This window comes from Asterias rubens, chromosome 2, assembly GCF_902459465.1.
Source record: "Asterias rubens chromosome 2, eAstRub1.3, whole genome shotgun sequence".
Lineage (NCBI taxonomy): Eukaryota > Metazoa > Echinodermata > Asteroidea > Forcipulatida > Asteriidae > Asterias > Asterias rubens.
The window spans coordinates 4,144,586-4,165,872 of NC_047063.1; the positions used below are offsets into that span (position 1 = coordinate 4,144,586).

A 21,287-nucleotide genomic window follows, 5' to 3' on the forward strand; every position below is an offset into this window, starting at 1 on the left:
TTTTGTGGAGTCAAACATTTCAAACTCCTTAAATAGTTCACGACATTATAAGGAAAACCCTGCAATTTCCAGGCATATTTGTGTGCATCATTACATTTTCCTTTCAAACATCTCTTTAACCATGCATTTAAAACAAACCGTTTCAAATGCATTTCTTGGACCAACTTGCCCGACCCAAGGCAACGTGTCCCTTTAGGCCTAACTATCAACAAAATATTGTTAAGATCAAAATATAGCTCGTCATTGTGACTAGTAACCGTTGACCCAATTCACTTAATGTCATCATCACATATTCTTGTTAGTGTCTTTTTGGAAATCAATGTCACTGTGTGTTATATAGTGCAGGGTGCATTTTAGGTGATACGACGCTTTAAACACGCTAACCATAGACTCCCAAAACCATGTGTGTTCAATCCACGCCCAACAATTCACTTTTAAGTGAAAATATCAAACAAAGGATTATATTGAAGAAGGTCCGGTTTGGATCGAAAGCTAAGGCCATCTACCCAACTAATTATCATTTTAAAAATATTATATACAGTTTATCAATACAAACATACAATAAAAAGTAGGATACTTTGATGAAGAGCCATTAAATAAGTTTGACGTTTGATGAAGAGTGTTTTTATAAAGTGCATAAATCACCAACATGTCCCTGTAAGATTAAAGGGAACAGTCAATGAAAACTACACTTGAACAACTGTTTGACCAGTATTTTGAAGTGGTCGGTAGTTTCAGCCAGTTTCACATAGACTTTCACACTTCACCATTGAAGTGCCCTTTAAAAAATAAAAATGGCCTTGCCCTCTCAATGACAGACACTGGACACTAATGGTAATTACTCAAAATAATTGTTAGCATAAAAACTTACTTGGTAACGAGCAATGGAGAGCATACAACATTGTGACAAATGGCTCCCTCTGAAGTAAACATTTTTTTTTTTTAAGAAGTAAGTTCTCGATAAAATATTTGAATTGAATATGAGACCTCGGCTGAGGTCTAGAATTCAAGCATCTGATGAAAGCACAATTCATGAGACAAGGGTTTTTTTTCTACCAATATTCTCTCGTAACTGTGTCGACCAACTGAGTTAAAATTTTCTCAGGTTTGTTATTTTTTAGCATGTTGAGATACAAAAAGTGATAAGAGTGGTCTTTGACAATTACCGAAGATGTCCAGTGCCTTTAACTTTCATGTATGTCTAAGGGTTTCTAACTGGCTCATACTACTTGACAACATACTGGAAATAAATGAGGGGCTTAAAGACCTGCTTGAACGAAAATGTCAAGTCGTGGACTTTGCTGAATTCCACTTAAAATGTTTTCGATGAATAAGGAAATCAAGTCATATGACTATAAATAGGTTTCAATTGTGTAAAAAAAACAATCATTTTGTATGCCCTTGTCCAGAGCTTTTCTGCGAGATTTGCGAAAAGCCCCGTTACGTAATCACTCTCAAAACGTCATAAGTAGATAAAGCCGCTTTGTTGCAGCGTGGATGTATAACAAAGCAAACTCCCACAAATGACGTCAGCGGCATTGTCCTTTGACGCCCGCTCTCAACGGCAGAAGTGTTTTTAGTTTTTCAAAAAACCTTTAGGTAGGGGCCTGATTTTTTACTCGATAATTACGAAAAGTTCAGAAGTGTACATATCAAAATTACATTAAAACGGTGAACAAGTGCATTATAAACAAGTAAAATCACCATTTCTGTTGAAAACATTCCGCTCAGGTAGCTGTTTAAAGTGGGTTGGTTGTTGATAGTTTGTGTGGCGTAACAGACATCCAGCCCGACTCAAACATGCGGCAACGTGGCATTTTGGGTCCAGCACTGTTTGGGTCGGCTGAGTGATTGAGTGAGTGACTGGGTTATTTTGAGTAAAAGTATAGGACACAATAAAGGTTAGTTACACCACAACTCTAAATTTTGTGTAAAATGTCTAAAGAAATAATGTTGATATTCACAAACCTTACAACAAAAATTACAGTTTACATATTTCTCGGATTGTATCAGAACGTAACAATTGTATCAGAATTAGTATGTTAATATGGAAAGCGTTGTGGAAAGCATTGGAAAATGCTTTTGACTTCCTTCTAGGTTACTTTGGTCAAAAAGGATGAAGTTAAAGGCAGTGGACACTATTGGTAATTACTCAAAATAATTATTAGCATAAAACCTTTCTTGGTGACGAGTAACGGGGAGAGGTTGATGGTAAAAACCGTTGCGAGAAACGACTCCCTCTGAAGTGCCATAGTTTTTGAGAAAGAAGTAATTTTCCACGATTTTGATTTCGAGACCTCGAACTTTTAAGTTAGATGGTTGATTTTGAGACCTTAAAAGGTCTCAAAATCAACCGTCTAAATGCACACAACTTCGTGTCCAAAGGTATTTTTCTTTCATTATTATCTCGCAAGTTCGATGACCTATTGAGCTCAAATTTTCACAGGTTTGATATTTATTCATACGTTGAGATACACCAACTGTGAAAGCTAGTCTTTGACAATTACCAATAGTGTCCACTGCCTGTAAAGGTCTGTATACATTTGGTAATGTCTCTGAAAATTAATGGCAATAAAAACTAACTTGGTAAGAAGGACAGCAGCTTTGAGTATAAAGCCTTTTGAGAAAAACTATTCACTTTGAAGTAGTACTGCGGTTATGGAAAAGATATCTGAGAAGCGTCACTGACAGTAACGCTTCTCAAATTGTGTATTCCAATTCTTCCTCAGTGGACATAACCGCTACAGATTTTTGGCAATATCTCAAAAAAAAAATGTACAACCTTTCGAAATGAAATTATCATGGGTTAGTTGTGATCTACAACCAAAAAGGATCAAAACAAACAGTGGGTTCTAAATTACCAAACGTATACAGTCCCTTTAAAAGTACTTTCTAAACCATCTCAGCTCCCAAGGGTGTACAGCCTGTGCTGCCAAATATGTAGCGCACTAAGCTAATCAATCACAATAACCATCTCTGCCCTCACACAGGTACCCATTTACCCCAGGGTGGAGAGAAGCTTATGGTGAAGTGTCTTGCTTAAGGACACAAGTGTCACAACTGGGGTTCGAACCCACACTCTGCTGAATAGAAACACCAGAGCTTGAATTTGAGCTATATCACAAGTTATTTTTACATCCACTCCTCGCTTATATTCACAGGTAAATCTTAACAGATTTAAGAATCTCAATATCCCCCCCAAAAACTTGTTAAAAGTTAAACTACGACTGTGTGGTAATCTGTACATAAACTCCCTATGCAAACCATCATACATAGTGACGGAATAGATTGACCGCACAAAGCATCATCGACCACAATATTTGATGATAAACAATGGAAAAGTGTATGCCAGTATCCGCTAGACACAACTCTAAGCCAATGATAGCCTTTCATGCGGCACGATTTATCAACGATGGTGGTCAATAACATCAAGTACAATCCATCTATTCACCTCATCATAATCATCTTCAGCTGTGCCATTGTGAAGGTCAATGTCCCTATGTGTTGTACAGTGCAAATTTATGGCAATGCAGCAATCGACCCTTCCCATGAAATATGTACATTGCTCACAGCGCGTGCGCACCTCACTGGCAAAATGAGAGAACATTATTCTATTAAGTATGGCAAATGGCTGTGTGAGGCAGACGCAATTGTGCGTCTGCTTAGTGCATGTTTCGATGGCGTTTGCCAGCTAAGGGTCTGTACATATAGACCTTTTCGCAAATACCATTGCGCAAGCGCAGACTGTTGAACGAGACGCATTGTTGGATAGATATGGATCAAATTTGATCACCAGCTAGACCACAATGCACATTATTCCAAGCTTTACGCGCGCGCCCCAGTATTTGGGAAAAGGTGTGTAAATGTTATTATCATATTTCATGAGAAGGGTTATTTTTAACTTCTGAGTGCGGTAGAGTTGCTGTGTGTGACGTGCGTATGAGGGGTCAGTATGTGTTTGATCATGATGTCACCTTGTTTTACTGGAGTAGTCTTCTGAGGAAGGGAGCCAAAAGCAGAACAAGCCCTGAAGCCATCGTCGTTGCAGAGCCTGCCGTGGGTGGTGATATGGATACTACAAAAGGACAACAATCGAGAGAGAAAAAAAGATTAGGAGTGAAGTAAAAAAGTGATGTTAAACAGGGTGGGGAGGGAAGGGATTAATTTGGGAAGGACTGTATACCAGAACGAGGGATGTCGTGACATAGCCGTCTAGTGTGATTGATCCAAATTACATGCACAGAATGTGGGAGTTTGAGTCCTGGACTGATCCGGTGCAACACTTATGTCCTTGAGCAAGGCACATTGTCAAGTGGATCACCTTAAGGGGATGCGACTTTTTGTTTCAGATATCAATATAAACCACAAGGGAAACTGACTGGGTAAACCAACGACCTCTGGATTAACGTGCCTGCGCTCTACCAACTGAGCTATCTAGCCACATTATTTCTGTAGACATTTTACTGACAAAATTTGATCAAATAAATTTACAATATTGTGATAATTATACAGAAACGAATGGCATCTTAAGGGTTAAACAAAGAGTCCAACCAATAACTCTGGGGTTGTATTGGTGGGGAGATATAATTCATCTGTGTAATTTGTCATGAAGCGGTACTTACTTGTTCGGCAAGTTGATCCAGTATAACCAGACGGGCAGATACATTCAAGTCCAGATCCTACAACATGACATGTGCCACCGTTTGAACACGTATTTGCAGAGCATGTAGCGCTCTCAATGGCTGCTCAGGCAAAAGATAGCAAAATTTTACATCAAATGGTGCCAGAAATAAGTCTTAAAAGTTCTGCGTCCCCATGTCCAATCTGGCCTTTGGCCGTGTTGGATATAAGATGCAGAGGAGATATCTCTGCATTTTTCATGAGAACGTGTTTGATAATGAAATTATCTTCAAGTAAATTTGACGCGCAGGTTAAAATGGCGCAATACAGGGAGTTAGAAAAGTTCGTTGTTCGTCAAGATCGCACTCTTGTTAAAATTGATTTACCATTCAGATTGAGAATTCAAGTCTTCTTGAAGATTTAAAGGGTTTGGGTATTCTTTGTAGTACACAAAACGCAATGTCCACAGGTTTACAAAAACTTACACGGTTTGTGGCGAACATTATTTTAGCATGTACAACAGATTACTGGTATTGATATTTAAATACCATTACTGGTAAATGCTGAAAAAAATTTCATCTCACTGAGATGGAATTTTCTTTTCATGACATTGTTTTACTCATTTCTCAAAACTACAGCACCTCAGCAAGCAATATTTTAAGGGAAGCTTTCTACTATAATTATCTTCAAACTGAGTGAATTTATTTTAAATCTGTGGACATTGTGTTCTGTTATACATTGTGTTCTGCATGTAAAAAAACCAGTGCACTTATCGAAAAGAGCAGGGGGTTCGCTCCGGTGTTCCTGGCTGTGGCTGCTAAAATGCGCCGTAGTACCTTGTTAACCCTTATAAGGTGCTACAAAATTGGGTCTCAGAATTCATAACTTTCATTAACCTCTATTTCTGTTACATACTAAGCGCCTTGAGTACCTTGTTGGTATATAAGACTTTGATATTATTCTTCTTATACTTACGGACATCGCAGTTTCTGCCGCTGAAATCTCCTACACAGGCACATGTGTATATGGTGTCGGTCCTCACACTACACAGACCATTATTCTTACACGGATTGGATTCACAGCTAAACTCGCCTGCAACAAACAAACAAAAACGTCACAAGAAGAGTCGGAATATGAAGCCTAACTTGAAGTTCATTCTTCAACCTAAATGATCCAAATAAGCTGCATGAGGATGAAGTGGTCTATAGACCATGTGATCTGTGACATCACATCTTCACAAAAAGAGCTTGGCCTTCCTGCAGGCATGATTTGTACACAGCTCAATGGAAGAACAAAGACCAATTTTCGAGAGCGGGATTTGAACCAAAGATCGCCAGATTTAGGTGTCGGTGCTCCAACCGCTGAGCTATTTAGCCCTTAGTTGGCAGTCTCCTCAATATTCATGTTTAGTGGAGCCATATCAGTGGCCATAAAACCGTTAACTGCCGTGAAGCCAGGGATTAAACTCAAGGTTACGATACAACCTGGGAAGCTGCAGCCAGGAGATAACCTTTAGGGGATGCGACCTTTTATTTCAGATATCAAATAATAAACCACAAGGTGAACTGACTGGGTAAATTTCAAATGATTTGGGGTTGAAAAAAAGAAAAAATTTACTAGAGCGGGGTATGAACCAACACGACCTTCGGATTACACCTCTACTAACTGAACTATCTTGCCCTATGTTTTGTGTTCTCTCTCTCTAGTCCTACATATGTTTCGAGGTCTCCCTATTTTTCAAATATTTAAACAGATATTCTAAAGAAAGGAAAAACTTCAGAAGTTTCTATTTAACAATATCGTGCATATAGTGGCAGGATAAAGGATTTTTAATAATGCATGAAGTAACTAAAATATTCCTAGTCAAGAACAACGAAAAAAAACCTCCTTACCGACTTCACAGTTCACACCGGTGTATCCGTCCTGACACGTACAGACATACCCCAATGTATCGTCTTCATAACACAATCCATTGTTCTGACAAGGACTGCTGTTGCATAATGACCTTACCACTGTATGGCAAAGAAAAGATAGTAAGAAAGTGTACAGGTCAATTCCAAATGGGTGACTTCAGAACACAAAGTGGCAGCGGACTTTCCATGTACTTTTCTAATTATTTGTTCATTCATTTGTTAACACTTCTTATTTATTTGTTTTAATTAACTTTTTATTTGTTCATTTATTTATTTGGTATTTGCTTACGGTCTAATTTCTGGTTTTGGTTTTGTTATTTTAAATTGTGCTTTGTGCATACAGATTATTTATATTGATATTTATTTCAAATTATTATTATTTTCCAAAGAGAGTATTTTATATAGTGTGTTTGCTTCCCTATGTGACAGGATTAACTGGCTTTCAAGCTACAGTGTTTAATTATACTTTTGTTGACCCTGGCCATCACAATAGGGTTGTTTTATAATTTCCTGTGCCCTTACTGTTTGTCTTGCTTTGTATTTACTTTTGTACATGTACTTATAATTATCTATTTGACATACTGTCTGCTTGTATTTGTAATTGTTTAATGGCCAAATAAAGAATAAGATCAAGAATAAGGTAAATTTCTATATTGTTTTGCGTAGCTCAGGGCAAGAGTGCATGTGTGAGATCTTGGACTTTTTCCAAACCTTAATAATAATAATAATAATAATAATAATAAATAATAATAATAATAATAATAATAAGACTTGTAATGCGCACATATCCACCCTGCTGGGTGTTCAAGGCTAGGGCTTTGGCTTGAGGCTCTGTTTGATGCTGGAACATCGTTAAAAAAATACACTACTCCAAAATTGATGATGGATCACAAGCTGACACAAACGCTATCTGTATCTGTTCGGTACTGCACACAAACTCCACTATCGGGATATCAATGGTGCAGGCACGTGGTGGCTAGTAGTGGGCCCCCGAATAAAGGTAGACATATGCATGTCATTTAATCTAGTCTTGAATGTGTCTATAGTAGGGAATTGGCGAACGTTTATTGGGAGAAGGTTCCATTCGGCCATGGTTCTTGGTAAGAATGAGAATTTATAACGGTCTTTCTTTGTTGCGGGGTGAAGAAATGAGGTTGCGGAGGATTTCCTTGTTTGAATTCCTACTATGGCAGGTTGTGATTTATACCCGTCAGTCACCAGTCATGGATTTTATCATAGATCCCATCGCCAGATTTGAAAACTATTAAACTAAACACGAGTTCATTACAAGCTATGAGTAATATTTCTACCCGCAGTGTGAACCTTTACGCTATAGGAACATTTAAATTCTCGTCCTTAGTCTCGCTTTCTCCATATCTTTTTTTATACCTCCCTTGTGTGTATTTGAATTAAATTTGTGGAGAGAAATAAATTACTAATAATGACAATAAGCTGAACCCACCTGTTTCACAGTAGAATCCGGTGAATCCAGGACTGCATTGGCAATCATATGAACCATACTGATTAGCTAAGCAAATACCACCATTCTCACATGATGAACTGGAGCAAGGATCTGCATAACAAATACACAACAAGAGTGAATCGATAGCAAACTCAACTGCTTATTTAAGTAAAAGTACACATTTATTTTTTGAAATCGTGCAATTGGTTTTTATCCAACAATAATGTACATGTACACAATCAAACAGTAACTAACATCTGAAAATTTCAGTTCAAAAAGGTGGTCGCATTTTTTGAGGCATCGCCAAATAATCAGGAGTAATGCTTCTCAGAATAAAATTTGTAGACATTAAAACTGTGATTTTTTTCACAAGCACATTACTTCAAGGTGAAATGTTTCTCAAAATGCTTTATACTATCAAATGCTCCTGTAGGGCTCTAACCAAAAGTTTTTATTGCCATTGATTTTTTTAAGAGTGATTCCTAAACGTGTAGGGTCATAGATTTGTCATTTTTGTAAATTTGTAAAACAAACTTGCTGAGAAGCAATGCAGTTGTTGTTAGTATAAACTATTTTGAAAAAGGATTCCCTTTGTCAACATATGGCTTCTTTCCAGAGCGACAATAGTAAGAAATGAATGCTTAACTCACAAGTAAACTATACCACTTATTTAAAGTCTTTTGCAGTTACGAGAGGTAAGCTTCCCCAAACTAATCTCTTCGATGGATTTTAAGGTGTATAACGTATACAGTGAATACCTTAATATAGATCCTACATAAACTCCATCACACATGTACCATCTGTGACAAGTAGCCTGCTCATTGTTGCTTAGCAGCAAATTGTTAAGCAATACTCAGTTTACAGATGAACAACTCTATGTAATTGGGCCCTATACCAACTTCAAGCCGGTATCCTGCTCATCTTGGCTAAGCCAAAACTTATTAAGCATTTTTTTCTTCTTGGCCGAAGCAGTTCTTTTGATATTGGTCACAGGTGACGACTTATCAAAGGTTAAAGTATTTAGCTTCTTACCTGTTTCACACAGTAAGCCCTGGTATCCATTAATACAAAGACATTGTGGACTCACACCGTTGTCAGCAAGGGAACACTGCCCGCCGTTCATACACGGGTTGTTAGGAATACATGGATCAACTGCAAAATGTCAATTCAATCAATTTGTTAAATTACATTCAAAATTATTTTGCGACTTGTTTTACTCGTTTCTCAAAAACTACACAACCTTAGTTGGTATTATTTGACGGGAAGCTTTCCACTATCATTATCTTTAAACCCTGTAAGTTTAATATAAATCTGTGGACATTTTGAAAAAATACCAGAATCCTTTAAATGACAATATAAAAAACAGCACATAGAAACAAGTAACTTACCCATGTCACATAAAACTCCATGGAATCCACCCACGCAGGTACAAGAGAAACTGTTAAGATCTCCAGGTACGCAAACACCACCATTCTGACACGGGTTGTTAGTACAAGGATGAACTGTGAATGTGATAATACAAAAATTAAGTTGCTTAAAGTCTTGGACAACAAGCTTGTGAAATAATGTGTTTTAGCTGCGTAGTGGAGGGTTTTGATTAGGGTCACTTTTTAACAATTTAACATTTTCAATATTTTCAGTCATACAAAGAGTACCAATGGGGAGTGGCTGGCAGGGTAGGGGACAAATGAGATGATTTAATTGCTGATAATAAAAACCCCAGTCAGGCATTGTGCTCTACCAGTTTAGGCTTCTAGTGGCAATACCCATGGACTGTGAGGGCAGTAAAGGTCGGTTCATACTCGCTGCCTTTTCACTGCGTACGCAGCCCGCAGACTCATTTTTTAAAGTCTGTGATACGTAAAAGAAGCGCAATGATCAATCGTTTTTCGCAAATGCGTATGTATTTTTTTAAATAAAAAAAAATTGGGACGTACACACTAATCGGATGCGTAGTCGGAGGAATTGAAATATTTTAACATTTTGTTGAATGTGTAGACGCAATTTTAGTGAACAATGGCAAGAACCCGTACAAAAAGATAAAAACTGTGCTTCTTTTTCCAAATCTGTGTAACACAAGCTTGAAAAAAATACCTAGAAGTAAAAAGGACAGTGATTTCACGGAAGGAAATTGGGAAAATTTGCGATAAAGATTTGGACGGACGAGGACAAATCCTTGCACCGGACCAAAGTATGAACACAAGTTGAAGCATTCTTTTCCGCGCACAAAGCCAAACTTAATGCGTATTTATTTTTTATTTGTTTATGAAGTATGAACTTTAAATCCAAATTTGAAAAGTCGGGTGCGTGAACGCAGTCGCAGTGAGAATGAACCGGCCTCAACCCTATTTCAGCTCCAGTAGTAGGTGGCAATGTGTTCCTTGTGACAGTTGATTTGGATTGACAGCCTTATAATCAGTTAAGAGAAGGTCTCACCTTGAAGTGGCAGTCGGGCCTCGTGTTATGTGATATCTCATACAAAAAAATACATATATATAATGAGTAGGGTAGATGGCCTTAGCTTTCGATCCAAACCGAACCTTCTTCAGAGGCATAAACAAGTACAAGCAATTGTATATCCGTTTATAAAAAAAGAGAGGGGAAAGGGATTAAAGTCACCTGTAAGTGGTATTTTGTCAAAATAAAGCTTTTGTCACTAAAATGTGTTTTGATGAGTGGAATATGAATTAACAATTAACTAAGGTATAAAAAAAGTAGTTTCCATGGTATTTAGAAATTTGAAGAAAAAAAACGACCCAAGAGGGCGCTGTTCTTGACCTCAATCGGGGCACAATGAATCGCATGCAGCGCCAACACAAAATAGTGGCGCAAGCTAAAAACATGCCCTCAAATAACAATACCTTATTTTAATCACGTCTCCAAGCACGACGGCTCAAAGACGTCGGACCAGACCACTTTGCAAACTGACCCCATCTTTAGTTGTTTTGCTGCTGGCCTGGTCGACATTGCCGCCGCGGATAAATGCAAGAAAAAAACTTTTCGAAACGTACCAACTCACTACACTTGAATGTACTTGCACGTACGTGTGTTTGATGTTCGATCGAGGCAAAGTCTGCTTCGATTGACGTCACAAAAGGGGTAGGCGGAGTCACCCCCCACACAACATATTATTTTATTTTTTTTAACATATAAATCGTTAAAAACAATTACTCAACAAATTATTTTATATTTCAGAAACAAATGCTCTAACATGTCTAATGTTTGAATATATTTCCAGGTGACTTTAAGAGAAGGATCCAGACAGAAGCGGGAAAATTACAGCCAATCAAAGTTTCTATTTCAGAAACAATTGGTGGCTATGAACTAATAGGAGTAAAGTGGTGAGATATATAAAAAACCAAACCATCTACTAAGGAGCGTTGTGGAGGTAACCGTCTTGAATACCAACCTAATTCACACAAGTCCCCAGAGTAACCTTGTAGGCACTGGCAGTCAAAGGACACAGCATCAGGAGCAGCGTTACATACTCCTTGATTCATACAAGGGTTTGGATTGCACACAAGAGCTAAAGGAAGACAAAGCAAGAACAAAACATTAATAGAGCAAATTGACAACCCCCTTTGTTGCTATGAAAGCAGCCATCTTGTATAGGCAGGGCATATGCACTTCTAAAGGAATACATTGTAGTGAATTCCATTAACAGCTGCCAAGCATGTGTTAGCTTTTAGTGCTTGCACTCAGAGACTTTTACCATTCCCCTATTGTATATGACCATCTGGGAATGTCAGCTGTAAATGGTGAACAATGAACTCCAAACCCCCCCCCCCAGTGTAGTATAAAGGCCTATTGCAAGTTCTTTTGTGTACGCCTATTGAGCAGGCCCTAATCCTTTTCCTTAGTGTACATAGCCATATAAAACCAAAGGCAGAGAATAAGTCACTCTCACTCTTCTCCAGCTTTTCGTACAGACAGGTTGTATCTCTCCAACTTATATAGTCGTAGTATTTATTAAGGTTCATTTATTATGGTTGTCCAAAGGCTGACTGGAAACTGAATTGATAGTACACTACTCCTATACAGCAGCCTTTCAGCTGGAGGACACCATTAGGCTAAAGGAATATCTCTTAATAATTAAATATAAATAGAAAGTATATGTATTTGTTATGAGAACTAAAAAATGTGAATGAAGTCAAAGCTGATCAGCGCCGCCAAATACTCAGAAATAGGGTAAGTGTATATAATTGTAATTAAAAACCCTATAACTGGTGATCCCGATATTCCAACAAAATTTATTTAACTGTAGTCTTAGAAAGAGTTACTTCTCATCTATAATCAGTGATGATTCAATGTTTATTTTTGGCTGATTCCAGAGCACATACTTTTATTAAGTACCCTAAGTTACCAGATTATGCATTCACTGTTGATTTAATTTCAATTTGCGGTGCTAACATTTATAACCTTGTCGGTCCAGCCAAACGTAAACTCCAAAGTTACAATACTGCTGATCAAACTATAATAAGATTGGGCGCTGAAGTTAACGACTTGACAGCATTTGTAAATATGATAGTCTGCACGAAAAAAGCCCTCACAGCACACAGCCGACAGTTTATTTTCCGAACTACTCAAATTTAAAGAGGCAATTTTAGCGGCCCGCCCAAATACCATTGTTTTATTTACCGCAAACTACATCATTTGCTAAATTTCAGAGTAGCAAAAAACTCAGCACTCCTATTCTCTCTGAAAATGACCTTCACATATATCAGCCCCAACTTGATACAACCATCGATAACATCAATAGTCTAATCATAAATCACAACCAGGTCGGACAACAAGGAATACATTTTAAAACCTTATGTTGGCATAGTTATATAAGAAAGAGTGCTAGACGACAGCGGCGTGGAAAAACCACACATATTGTACGAAACCACTTCGCACACCTGCACGATATGGCCTTCATGGCGATTCAAAGTTTGTTTTGAAACTCTAAGAACTATGGCTGGCTAAGTCTCAATTCCAGGTATGATTTCTACGGCACATGCACGCACAGGCTTACAGACGACAAGTTCTGGGGCAGGCATTTGATTGGTGACGTCATATTTGCTACGGTCTATTTATTATAGATATTATTCTTAATAAAAATGTTAATGAGAATCACAGTTTGTTACATGTCTGTGTACACTGTAGTGGATTAGTAATGAAAATAGAATGTTTTGATTCAATTAGTTTGTGCGTTTGATAAGCCTTCCCTCCATACTTGTTTTAATTTCAATCATTTCACTACTATTAACTAAGACAGTGTTAATGATTGTACATACGTATTTCGCAGGTCTGTCCCGTCCATTGTGATTGGCAGCTGCAGACAAACGATGTTCCAGTTACTGCCACTAAACAGGTTCCGCTGTTCGAGCAGGGCGAAGAAAGACAGGGATTCACTGAGAAAGAAAACAAAATATTGAATAAAATATGGAACACAGTGAGAATATTAATAAATTAGACCTAAAAGTTTTTTTAGTTTTTTTTTTTAGATTCTTCTCGTTTTTGCACACTTGCATGTTCTTTTTAAACAATGTGGCTATTAAATACAGTGGACACTATTGGTAAATGTCAAAGGCTAGCCTTCACAGTTGGTGTATCTCAGCATATGCATAAAATAACAAACCTGTGAAAACTTGAGCTCAATTGGTCATCGAAGTTGCAAGATAATAATGAAAGAAAAAATCACTCTTGTCACACAAAGTTGTGTGCGTTTAGATGGTTGATTTTGAGACCTCAAGTTCTGAATCTGAGGTCTCGAAATCAAATTCATGAAAAATTACTTCTTTCTCAAAAACTATGGCACTTCAAAGGGAGCCGTTTCTCACAATGTTTTATACCATCAACCTCTTCCCATTACTCGTCACCAAGAAAGGTTTTATGCTAATAATTATTTTGAGTAATTACCAATAGTGTCCACTGCCTTTAATCAATAAATGAATTGGTCGTTACCAATACATGTATTAGGTTGATTTAATCAGCTCTGCTGAAATACAAGTTGTGACACCTGTCTCCTTAAGCAAGACACTTAATGATGTTATGTCCTTCAAATATGGAACATAAATCTGTTGTTCCCCAGATCACTTATCGAAAGGGAAGGGTTTCCAGTGATACTGGTTTGATTGGCACCATATTGCACCACAGCACCTTGTAAACTATTACTATGTTTAAGGAGTAGATCTCACGATTCAAACGTAGTCCCATGATACCATGCAGGATAATACATTATGTTATAGACAACAAGCAGCTTTTGGAAACGGTATCCAAAGCACTAGAGAAGTAGACCAATGAGCAGGATGTCTTTATTTGTGGACAAAAATATTGCCTGATTTTCTTCACCAGGCCGACATAAAAAGACTGAATTCAGCCAATCTCATCCCTGGTTAAAGTGCCTTGAGCGTCACTAGCAGGCGGACATACGTACTATAATATTATTATTATTATCTGATACTCACATATGTTACAGGTTACTCCAAAGTAGTTGGCTTCACAGGCACACTCGAACGAGTTATCCACGTCCCTGCAGGTTCCATGCTCACAAGGGTTCTGCACACACTGTAACTCTGGACAGGTTGTCAACAAAAGAAGAAACTCAAATTTCATTTCAAAACTCCCGAGTCTCAATCCTCAAAAAAAAAACTCATCAGACTTAATAATCTGTCAATAGAATATTTGTACCCATATACATGGATGTGTGTTACATGTAGCACTGTATACCCAGTACTTTCCCAAAGGTCTGTGAAAAAAAATCACAGGCATTTAGACAAATCCAGGCGCGCACCGGGCGCACAGGTGTTGAGCACCGCGCGCCATTTTCTGCGTTGTCTTCAGTGCATAGTTTGTGCACAAACAGACACCGCCATTGTTAATTTTTTCAACAGAGGGCGCTACCAATTTTGTTTCATCGGATTGGTCTATTATTAGTTGGGTGGAATTCGAACCCACGACCTTGGCTATTCTTGAGCATACCAACTAGTACACCAAGATTGCCTGGTAGCTGTGTAGAGGAAACGGGTACAGCAAGCTTGGTTCCTCAAGCTTGAACTTTATGGACTCGCTACAATAATAATAATAATAATAATAATAATAATAATAACAACCATTCTTATAAGGCGCATTCCACACGGAGTCCCAATGCGCTGTACAAAGTGAGGGTAAACATGTCTATGGGTGTTGTCAGACATAAGAATTTATCGAGGTCCAAATGTTTGAGTGTCTTACCTCGGTCACAGTACATAGAGCCGAAGCCGGGATCACATTGGCAAATATAAGTTGCACCCAGAGGCATGCACTCTCCATTCACACACAGATTGTTGACGCATGCAACAGCTGCAAAGGAAATGGACAAATAAACAGTGAGTATTGAAACACAAATAACAGGCTGTACACTCTCCAGGGAGCCGAGATGGTTTAAGAATGAATTTCAGGCCATGTGACCCCGGGTAATAATGTTGGAAGTGCATTGAGACACCCTTCGGGTTTTAAAAGCGCTATATAAAAACAGATTATTATTATTATTATTATTATTATTTAAACAGTTTTAGAAAAAGAAAAAAACAACAATTTGTCTTCCATTATGTAATGCATACATGTAGTTCTTGTTCTTTCATCTTCCTGGAGGGTCTTCGAGTGATCATTTTGTCGTTGTGCGACTGTTTCGCAGACTGTGGGTTTGAGTCGAGGCATTTGATTTTTTCGTTCGTATGCAAAATACTTTAAAATGATTGCCTTGTCCTTCGGATGGGACATTAAACAGCAGGTCCTGTGTTCTAAGAATGGTAAAATTGCACCAAAAAAAAAACCTTATCGAGAGTTGGGGTTTAAGCCTGTGTTTCTGGTTCACAATGCAATTACCCTTGTTTACAGGTTTCCTTAGGCTTGCAAGCTTCTGTGATCACGTTCACTTATAATAAAAGGTCATTTATAGAGCGCCAAAATCAGAAGTTTGTTCTAAGGCGCTTTGAGGCACAGTTGAATAGTTAGTAAGCCTGCTGGAACAGTGAGCTGTAAGGAGTGTCTTGAATGAGGTGAATGAGCTGGCATTTCTAATCTGTGTAGGAAGCTTATTCCACATTTTGGACCCATATTCAGAGAAAGATCTCTCTTGCAAAAGTTGAAAACAGCCTTGGTTATCTTAAAATATTAGTTGCTGAGGTGCTGTATTTTTTTTAGAAATGAGTAAAACAATGTCATGAAAACACGTTTTTACAGGCTAAAATTATTTTTGTCTCATGATCACTGAGACGAAAATTATTTTCATGACATTGTTTTACTCATTTCTCAAAAACTACAGCAGCTCAGCAAGTAATATTTTCAGGGAAGCTTTCTACTATCATCATTTTCAAACTGTGTAAGTTTAATGTAAATCTGTAGACATTGTGTTTTTTGTCCTACTAAAAGTACGGAGACCCTTTAAATAAAGTTAATTTGAAGAGCAACTTGTTTGTACACTTACCACTTTCACACAAAGCTCCAGTGTAGTCAGCAGGGCAGTTACAGATCCTGACTGCATTTCCATTGGGGTCACTCACACCACATATGCCTCCGTTCAGACATGGGTCATTGTTGAAGCATGGATTTGCTACGGCAAAGACAACAAAAAAAGAACATCATTGCTGTGTCGAGCCTGAGTCCCAAGTCCAAGTTATGGTTCTCTGAGAGCTAGTCCGAGTCCACTTCAAAAATAACTAACCTTGGACTCAACATGAAAGGCATTAAAGAATTCACAAAGACAATAAACCGTGAGTAACAGATGCCAGTTTTATGCGCATGATCTAGTTGGTGAAAGGTCATCGGATTTTCTAGCTTGGTTAAACTGCCTTGGTCAATCTTCCTGGGCACCTTTGGCTCGGTTAAACTACACACGCGGAGTGGTTAAGTTACCTGTCCGGAAAGTTACCCCAGCTGTTCGCACTGGACTTGAAGTGGGAAAGTTACCCACAAGATTAATTTACCCAAACTAAAGCCAGTGCGAACAGGGCTTTAGAGTAGGAATGTTGACTCACGAGTTTGACATAGACTTCCAACAAACTGGGCAGCCACAGGAGAACAGTCACAGGTAAACTCTTGTGAGTTGACAGTGGGGACACATATGCCACCGTTCATGCAGGGGTTGATGGGTTGACATCCGGATACTGGGAAAGTAAACAACAACAAATGATTAGGTGCCAGAATCAATTAAAAGTAACAATACTCAGTTCTTATATAGTGCTTTACCACACCCCTAAGGGGTTGTATCAAAGTACACAATATTTTTCCTGCAACGTATGTGGAGGTATGATTTGAATATGAGACCAATTCCTTTATAGCACTATGTAATGGTTTACAAGGTGCTGTGGCGCATTATGCAGCCAGTCAAACCAGGAACACCGGGGTGAAACCTTTCTCTTTTCGATGTGTGCACTGAGTTCTTTTCTGCGCGTTACACAACACACCCTGACCAGCAGCTTTAAGTCCCATTCGAAGGACAGATTACAAATGAGAAAACTTAATACAGATACTTATTCAGCGCTTGGCATTTTTAATCTGGGGTGGTATTTACAAAGCATCAATATTCGTCTTAAAGGGAAGGTATACACTTAGTAATCACTCTTAAAATTAATGGCAATTAAAACTTTTGGTTAGAGGCCTACAGCAGCTTACGACTTTTGAGAAGCATTTCACTTAATAGAAATGATGTTGCTATGTGAAAAATATAAGATTTAATGGCCCAAATTTTGAATCTGACTCTGAGAAGCGTTACTGTGTTCTCAGATTGTGTAGTCCTATTAGGGACTATTCTTTCTGGCATGTGTGGACATACGCTCCCGATTTTTGGCAATATCTCAAAACATGAACTTTTAAAACGATATTTTCACATGTTATTTTGATTGAATACATCTACAGTTACAATGCATATATACAGGATCAAAACATCAATACAGGAAACCCTGTGGACAATCTATGCAAGAAAAACCACTGATATAAAAACTACTGCATGAACTTCTACATAACTTGTCCGAGGGCATAGACAGGTAAATCCTAAACTGTTTCTACCAGAAACATCACCCGATCTGAACTACAACAATTCCGCATCTTCAAAAAGAGTGCCAATCAGTCAATCAATCAATCACATTTTTTTTAGAAAGCCCAAAATCAAAAGTTTGCTGTACGCTCTAAGGCGTAAAGTGTGGGCACAACAGAAGAAACGTTAGTGATGATACACCCCCTGATGAAACAGGTGAGCTTTCACGAGTGTCTTGAATGTATGCAGTGAGGTGGTATCGCTGATGTCATCTGGAAGTTTGTTCCAGATTCTTGGGCCGTATATCTTGAGGTGAATTTCACTGTCACGATACTAATTTTTCTGCTGACATCCCGGCACTTTTTAAAATGTGTGGCCTACTATTCGGCGTGTCTGGTGAACTAGGCAATCTATGTATTTCATTCCCGAGTACTATCAATGTACTAATGGAGAGTTGAACAGTGGGAGGCGAAAAGAGAGCGTCGACAACAGTCAACCACACAGTCGACCACACAGCCAACCACTCAGCCAACCACTCAGCCAGACGTGACATTCATCTGCAGTAACTGTAACAAGCTATGCCTCTCCAGGATTGGATTGTTCAGCCATAGGAGGCGCTGCACCTCTAAAAACTAACTTGCATTGCGCAATATTCTATTGTCTTTCGAGACAGACAGATGCCAGAGGACTATCAATGTTTTCAAAACCTTGGCATCATCAAATACGGCTCTGAAAAGGCCACGGTTGTTTTCCCTTTTAAAACTCCGTTGCCCAAAACCCAGGATTTAAAAATGGTTGATGGAGCCTGCTGAAGTTAAATCAATTACAGTTTAGAGCATCTACAGTCTACTGGCAAAAGTTCTATCAGATAAAACTCCAAATGGAATGAAATCTTTTCAAAACCTTTTGGACACTCCATGCTCAAACCAGGCACTTCCGGCCCAAACCAGGCACGTCTTGCCCAAACCAAAACTGGGTTTATTTGCTCATCAAGTAGATGAGAGTCAGAGCTTGCCAAGAACACACTAACAGGAACAAACACAAGAACAACAGAGAGATTGGTAATGCATCCAAGACGTAACATGTCTAATTGTAGCTCAGATTTTTATCGGCCTTTCACTTGTTTTTCTTGATCATAATCTTTTCCATATTTTTGTCTAATGATTAGTGGTTAATGTCCACACCATGAGGTAATCTAATTTTAATTATAATTTGCTTTTTTTGGTTAAATTGTGACTCAAGTAATGGTGTTCTACTCAGCCTCCTATTTAATCTCAATTTTTTGTACATGTAAAATTTTGGTAATTTGTTTGGAATTCAGCCCTTTGCGCTGCAAGGACAGTTTTTTAATAAACCATAGATCTATCTATCTATCAGGATTGAATGAGAACTAAGCATAAACTCAAGATATTTTCTACAAAAAATCAAACTAAGCAAGCTACTGGATGTTAAGCTGTATCTCTGTTGACCTAATCGCTATTATCTAATTTGCGCCATTTTGGGAGTCAATGTCATGTGTGGTAAGTCCGCTTTTAAGGCAAAGCTGCATTTACATGCTTACCAGGCTGTACCGTCAACTTGGGTGTGATCCCTGGCTTTATGGCAGTTAATGATTGTATGCTACTGACTGGCACGTTAATGGGGAGGTCGTTGGTTCAAATCCCAATGTGGACAATTTGTCTTTGTTCAATCCCTAAAATTTACCCAGTCAGTTTCCTTTGTTGTTCATTTTTTGATACCGTGATTCTTATGTGCAATTTGACTCACAAAATGGCGAGCTTTGTCAGCAGACAGCCCTTGGCGCAAAGGGTCAATATGCATTTCTCAAAATGGATTAAGAGGGACATTACATGAAGTTTCACAGAGGGTTCCTGTATATGACAACGTGCAGGTGCATATGAAGCCGGCTTCATTGTTGGTGGTAGGGCTACATATGCCCCCATTCATGCATGATACCGCGGTCAGGCACATATTTGCTATTGGGGATAAAAGGCAACCAAATACTAAAAATTAAATCGACAAACAATTTTCCTAGAGTAAAGAATAAATCATCTCATCGTGGGTAGATTTACAAAGAATTAAGACAAGTCTTCAACAACCCTTGGTGATCCCCGAAGCGTTCTATTTTCCCTCGGCTTCGTCTCGGGAAAATAGGACGCTCCAGGGATCACCTTGGGAGTCATAGTTTAAACCATAGCAAGAGTAAAACAGTCAATATTTGTTTACTATCAACCTCTCTCCATTGCTCGTTACCAAGTAAGTTTTTATGCTAAGGATTATTACCAATAATATCCAATGCCTTTAAGAAAACAAGATTGCACACTCAAACTGGGCCCAATGTTTGACTACGCATGAAACTTACATAGTCTTTTGAGCTTTATTCACCATGTGTCTGCTGCAGTCGATTTCACAAAACTCTTCCTAACTTTAGACTAACCTTAGGACGAGTCCCAACCCTGCAACTGTAGCATGCAGACCTTAAGATTAGTCCTAAGTTAGGAAGAGTTACTCGTCCTAACTCGAGATAAGACTAGTCTTAACTCTTTGTGAAATCGACGGCAGGACTCTGTGCTTGCCTTATGAAAATAATGTGATGACATGATTGAGTTAAGGCCGAGTCACACTGCAGCACTAACAAAACGATAACGATCGCGACGCCAATTCTGTTGGTTGAATGAGCATGTGCGTATTCTGCATGAAGCAATTGAGCCAATAGTATGCATTCTCTTTGCACCGTGACTGCGTTGTTCTTTTCGTTATCGTTGCAGTGTGACTCGACCTTTATATCGCCCAGTGAGCTCTGACTTACCTGGATTGTCACACGTTGGTCCAGTCCATTCCAACGGGCAGACGCATAGAAACCCAGGTATGTTGTTCATATTATTAGACAAGCAGGTACCCCCATTACTACAGGAATTTTGGTCACACACATTCACTGCAATCAACAAATAAAATCAGAAGAAAATAAAAAATTAAACCTACATGTCAAATCATTACTATAATAAATAACGTACATGCCATTTTTTTTAAATTAGTAAATTTGTTACATAGTTTTTTTATGGATAATATACAAATAATGAATGTTTATAATAATAAAAAATAGTTACAACATTTATAGAGAGCTAAATACAGATGTTTCTAAGTGCTATAACCAGATTGACAAAACAGATGGGTTTTAAGTTGAGATTTAAAAGTGTCCAATGAAGGAGCTGCTTGAATGTGGGTGGGTAGCTTGTTCCAAAGTGTTGGAGCTATGACTTGAAAGATGGAATGTTCTATTCAACGAGGCGGAGCA

At 38.3% G+C, this 21,287-nt stretch overlaps 1 protein-coding gene across 1 annotated transcript in view; it reads right to left on the minus strand.

The window, feature by feature from the left end:
• Positions 1-3,980: 3,980 nt before the first annotated feature.
• Positions 3,981-21,287, minus strand: part of LOC117307417 (neurogenic locus notch homolog protein 2-like) — a 49,154-nt gene continuing 31,847 nt past the window's right edge. Inside the window, exons 22-35 of the mRNA XM_033792164.1 lie at positions 20,802-20,927; positions 16,995-17,123; positions 16,445-16,570; positions 15,211-15,318; positions 14,445-14,552; positions 13,272-13,388; positions 11,405-11,521; positions 9,384-9,497; positions 9,028-9,147; positions 7,996-8,106; positions 6,513-6,632; positions 5,596-5,712; positions 4,623-4,742; positions 3,981-4,075 (exon numbers count right to left, since the gene is read on the minus strand). Of these exons, the coding sequence (XP_033648055.1) occupies positions 3,981-4,075; positions 4,623-4,742; positions 5,596-5,712; positions 6,513-6,632; positions 7,996-8,106; positions 9,028-9,147; positions 9,384-9,497; positions 11,405-11,521; positions 13,272-13,388; positions 14,445-14,552; positions 15,211-15,318; positions 16,445-16,570; positions 16,995-17,123; positions 20,802-20,927 (1,628 nt within the window). The remainder of the gene's footprint in view (positions 4,076-4,622; positions 4,743-5,595; positions 5,713-6,512; positions 6,633-7,995; positions 8,107-9,027; positions 9,148-9,383; positions 9,498-11,404; positions 11,522-13,271; positions 13,389-14,444; positions 14,553-15,210; positions 15,319-16,444; positions 16,571-16,994; positions 17,124-20,801; positions 20,928-21,287) is intronic.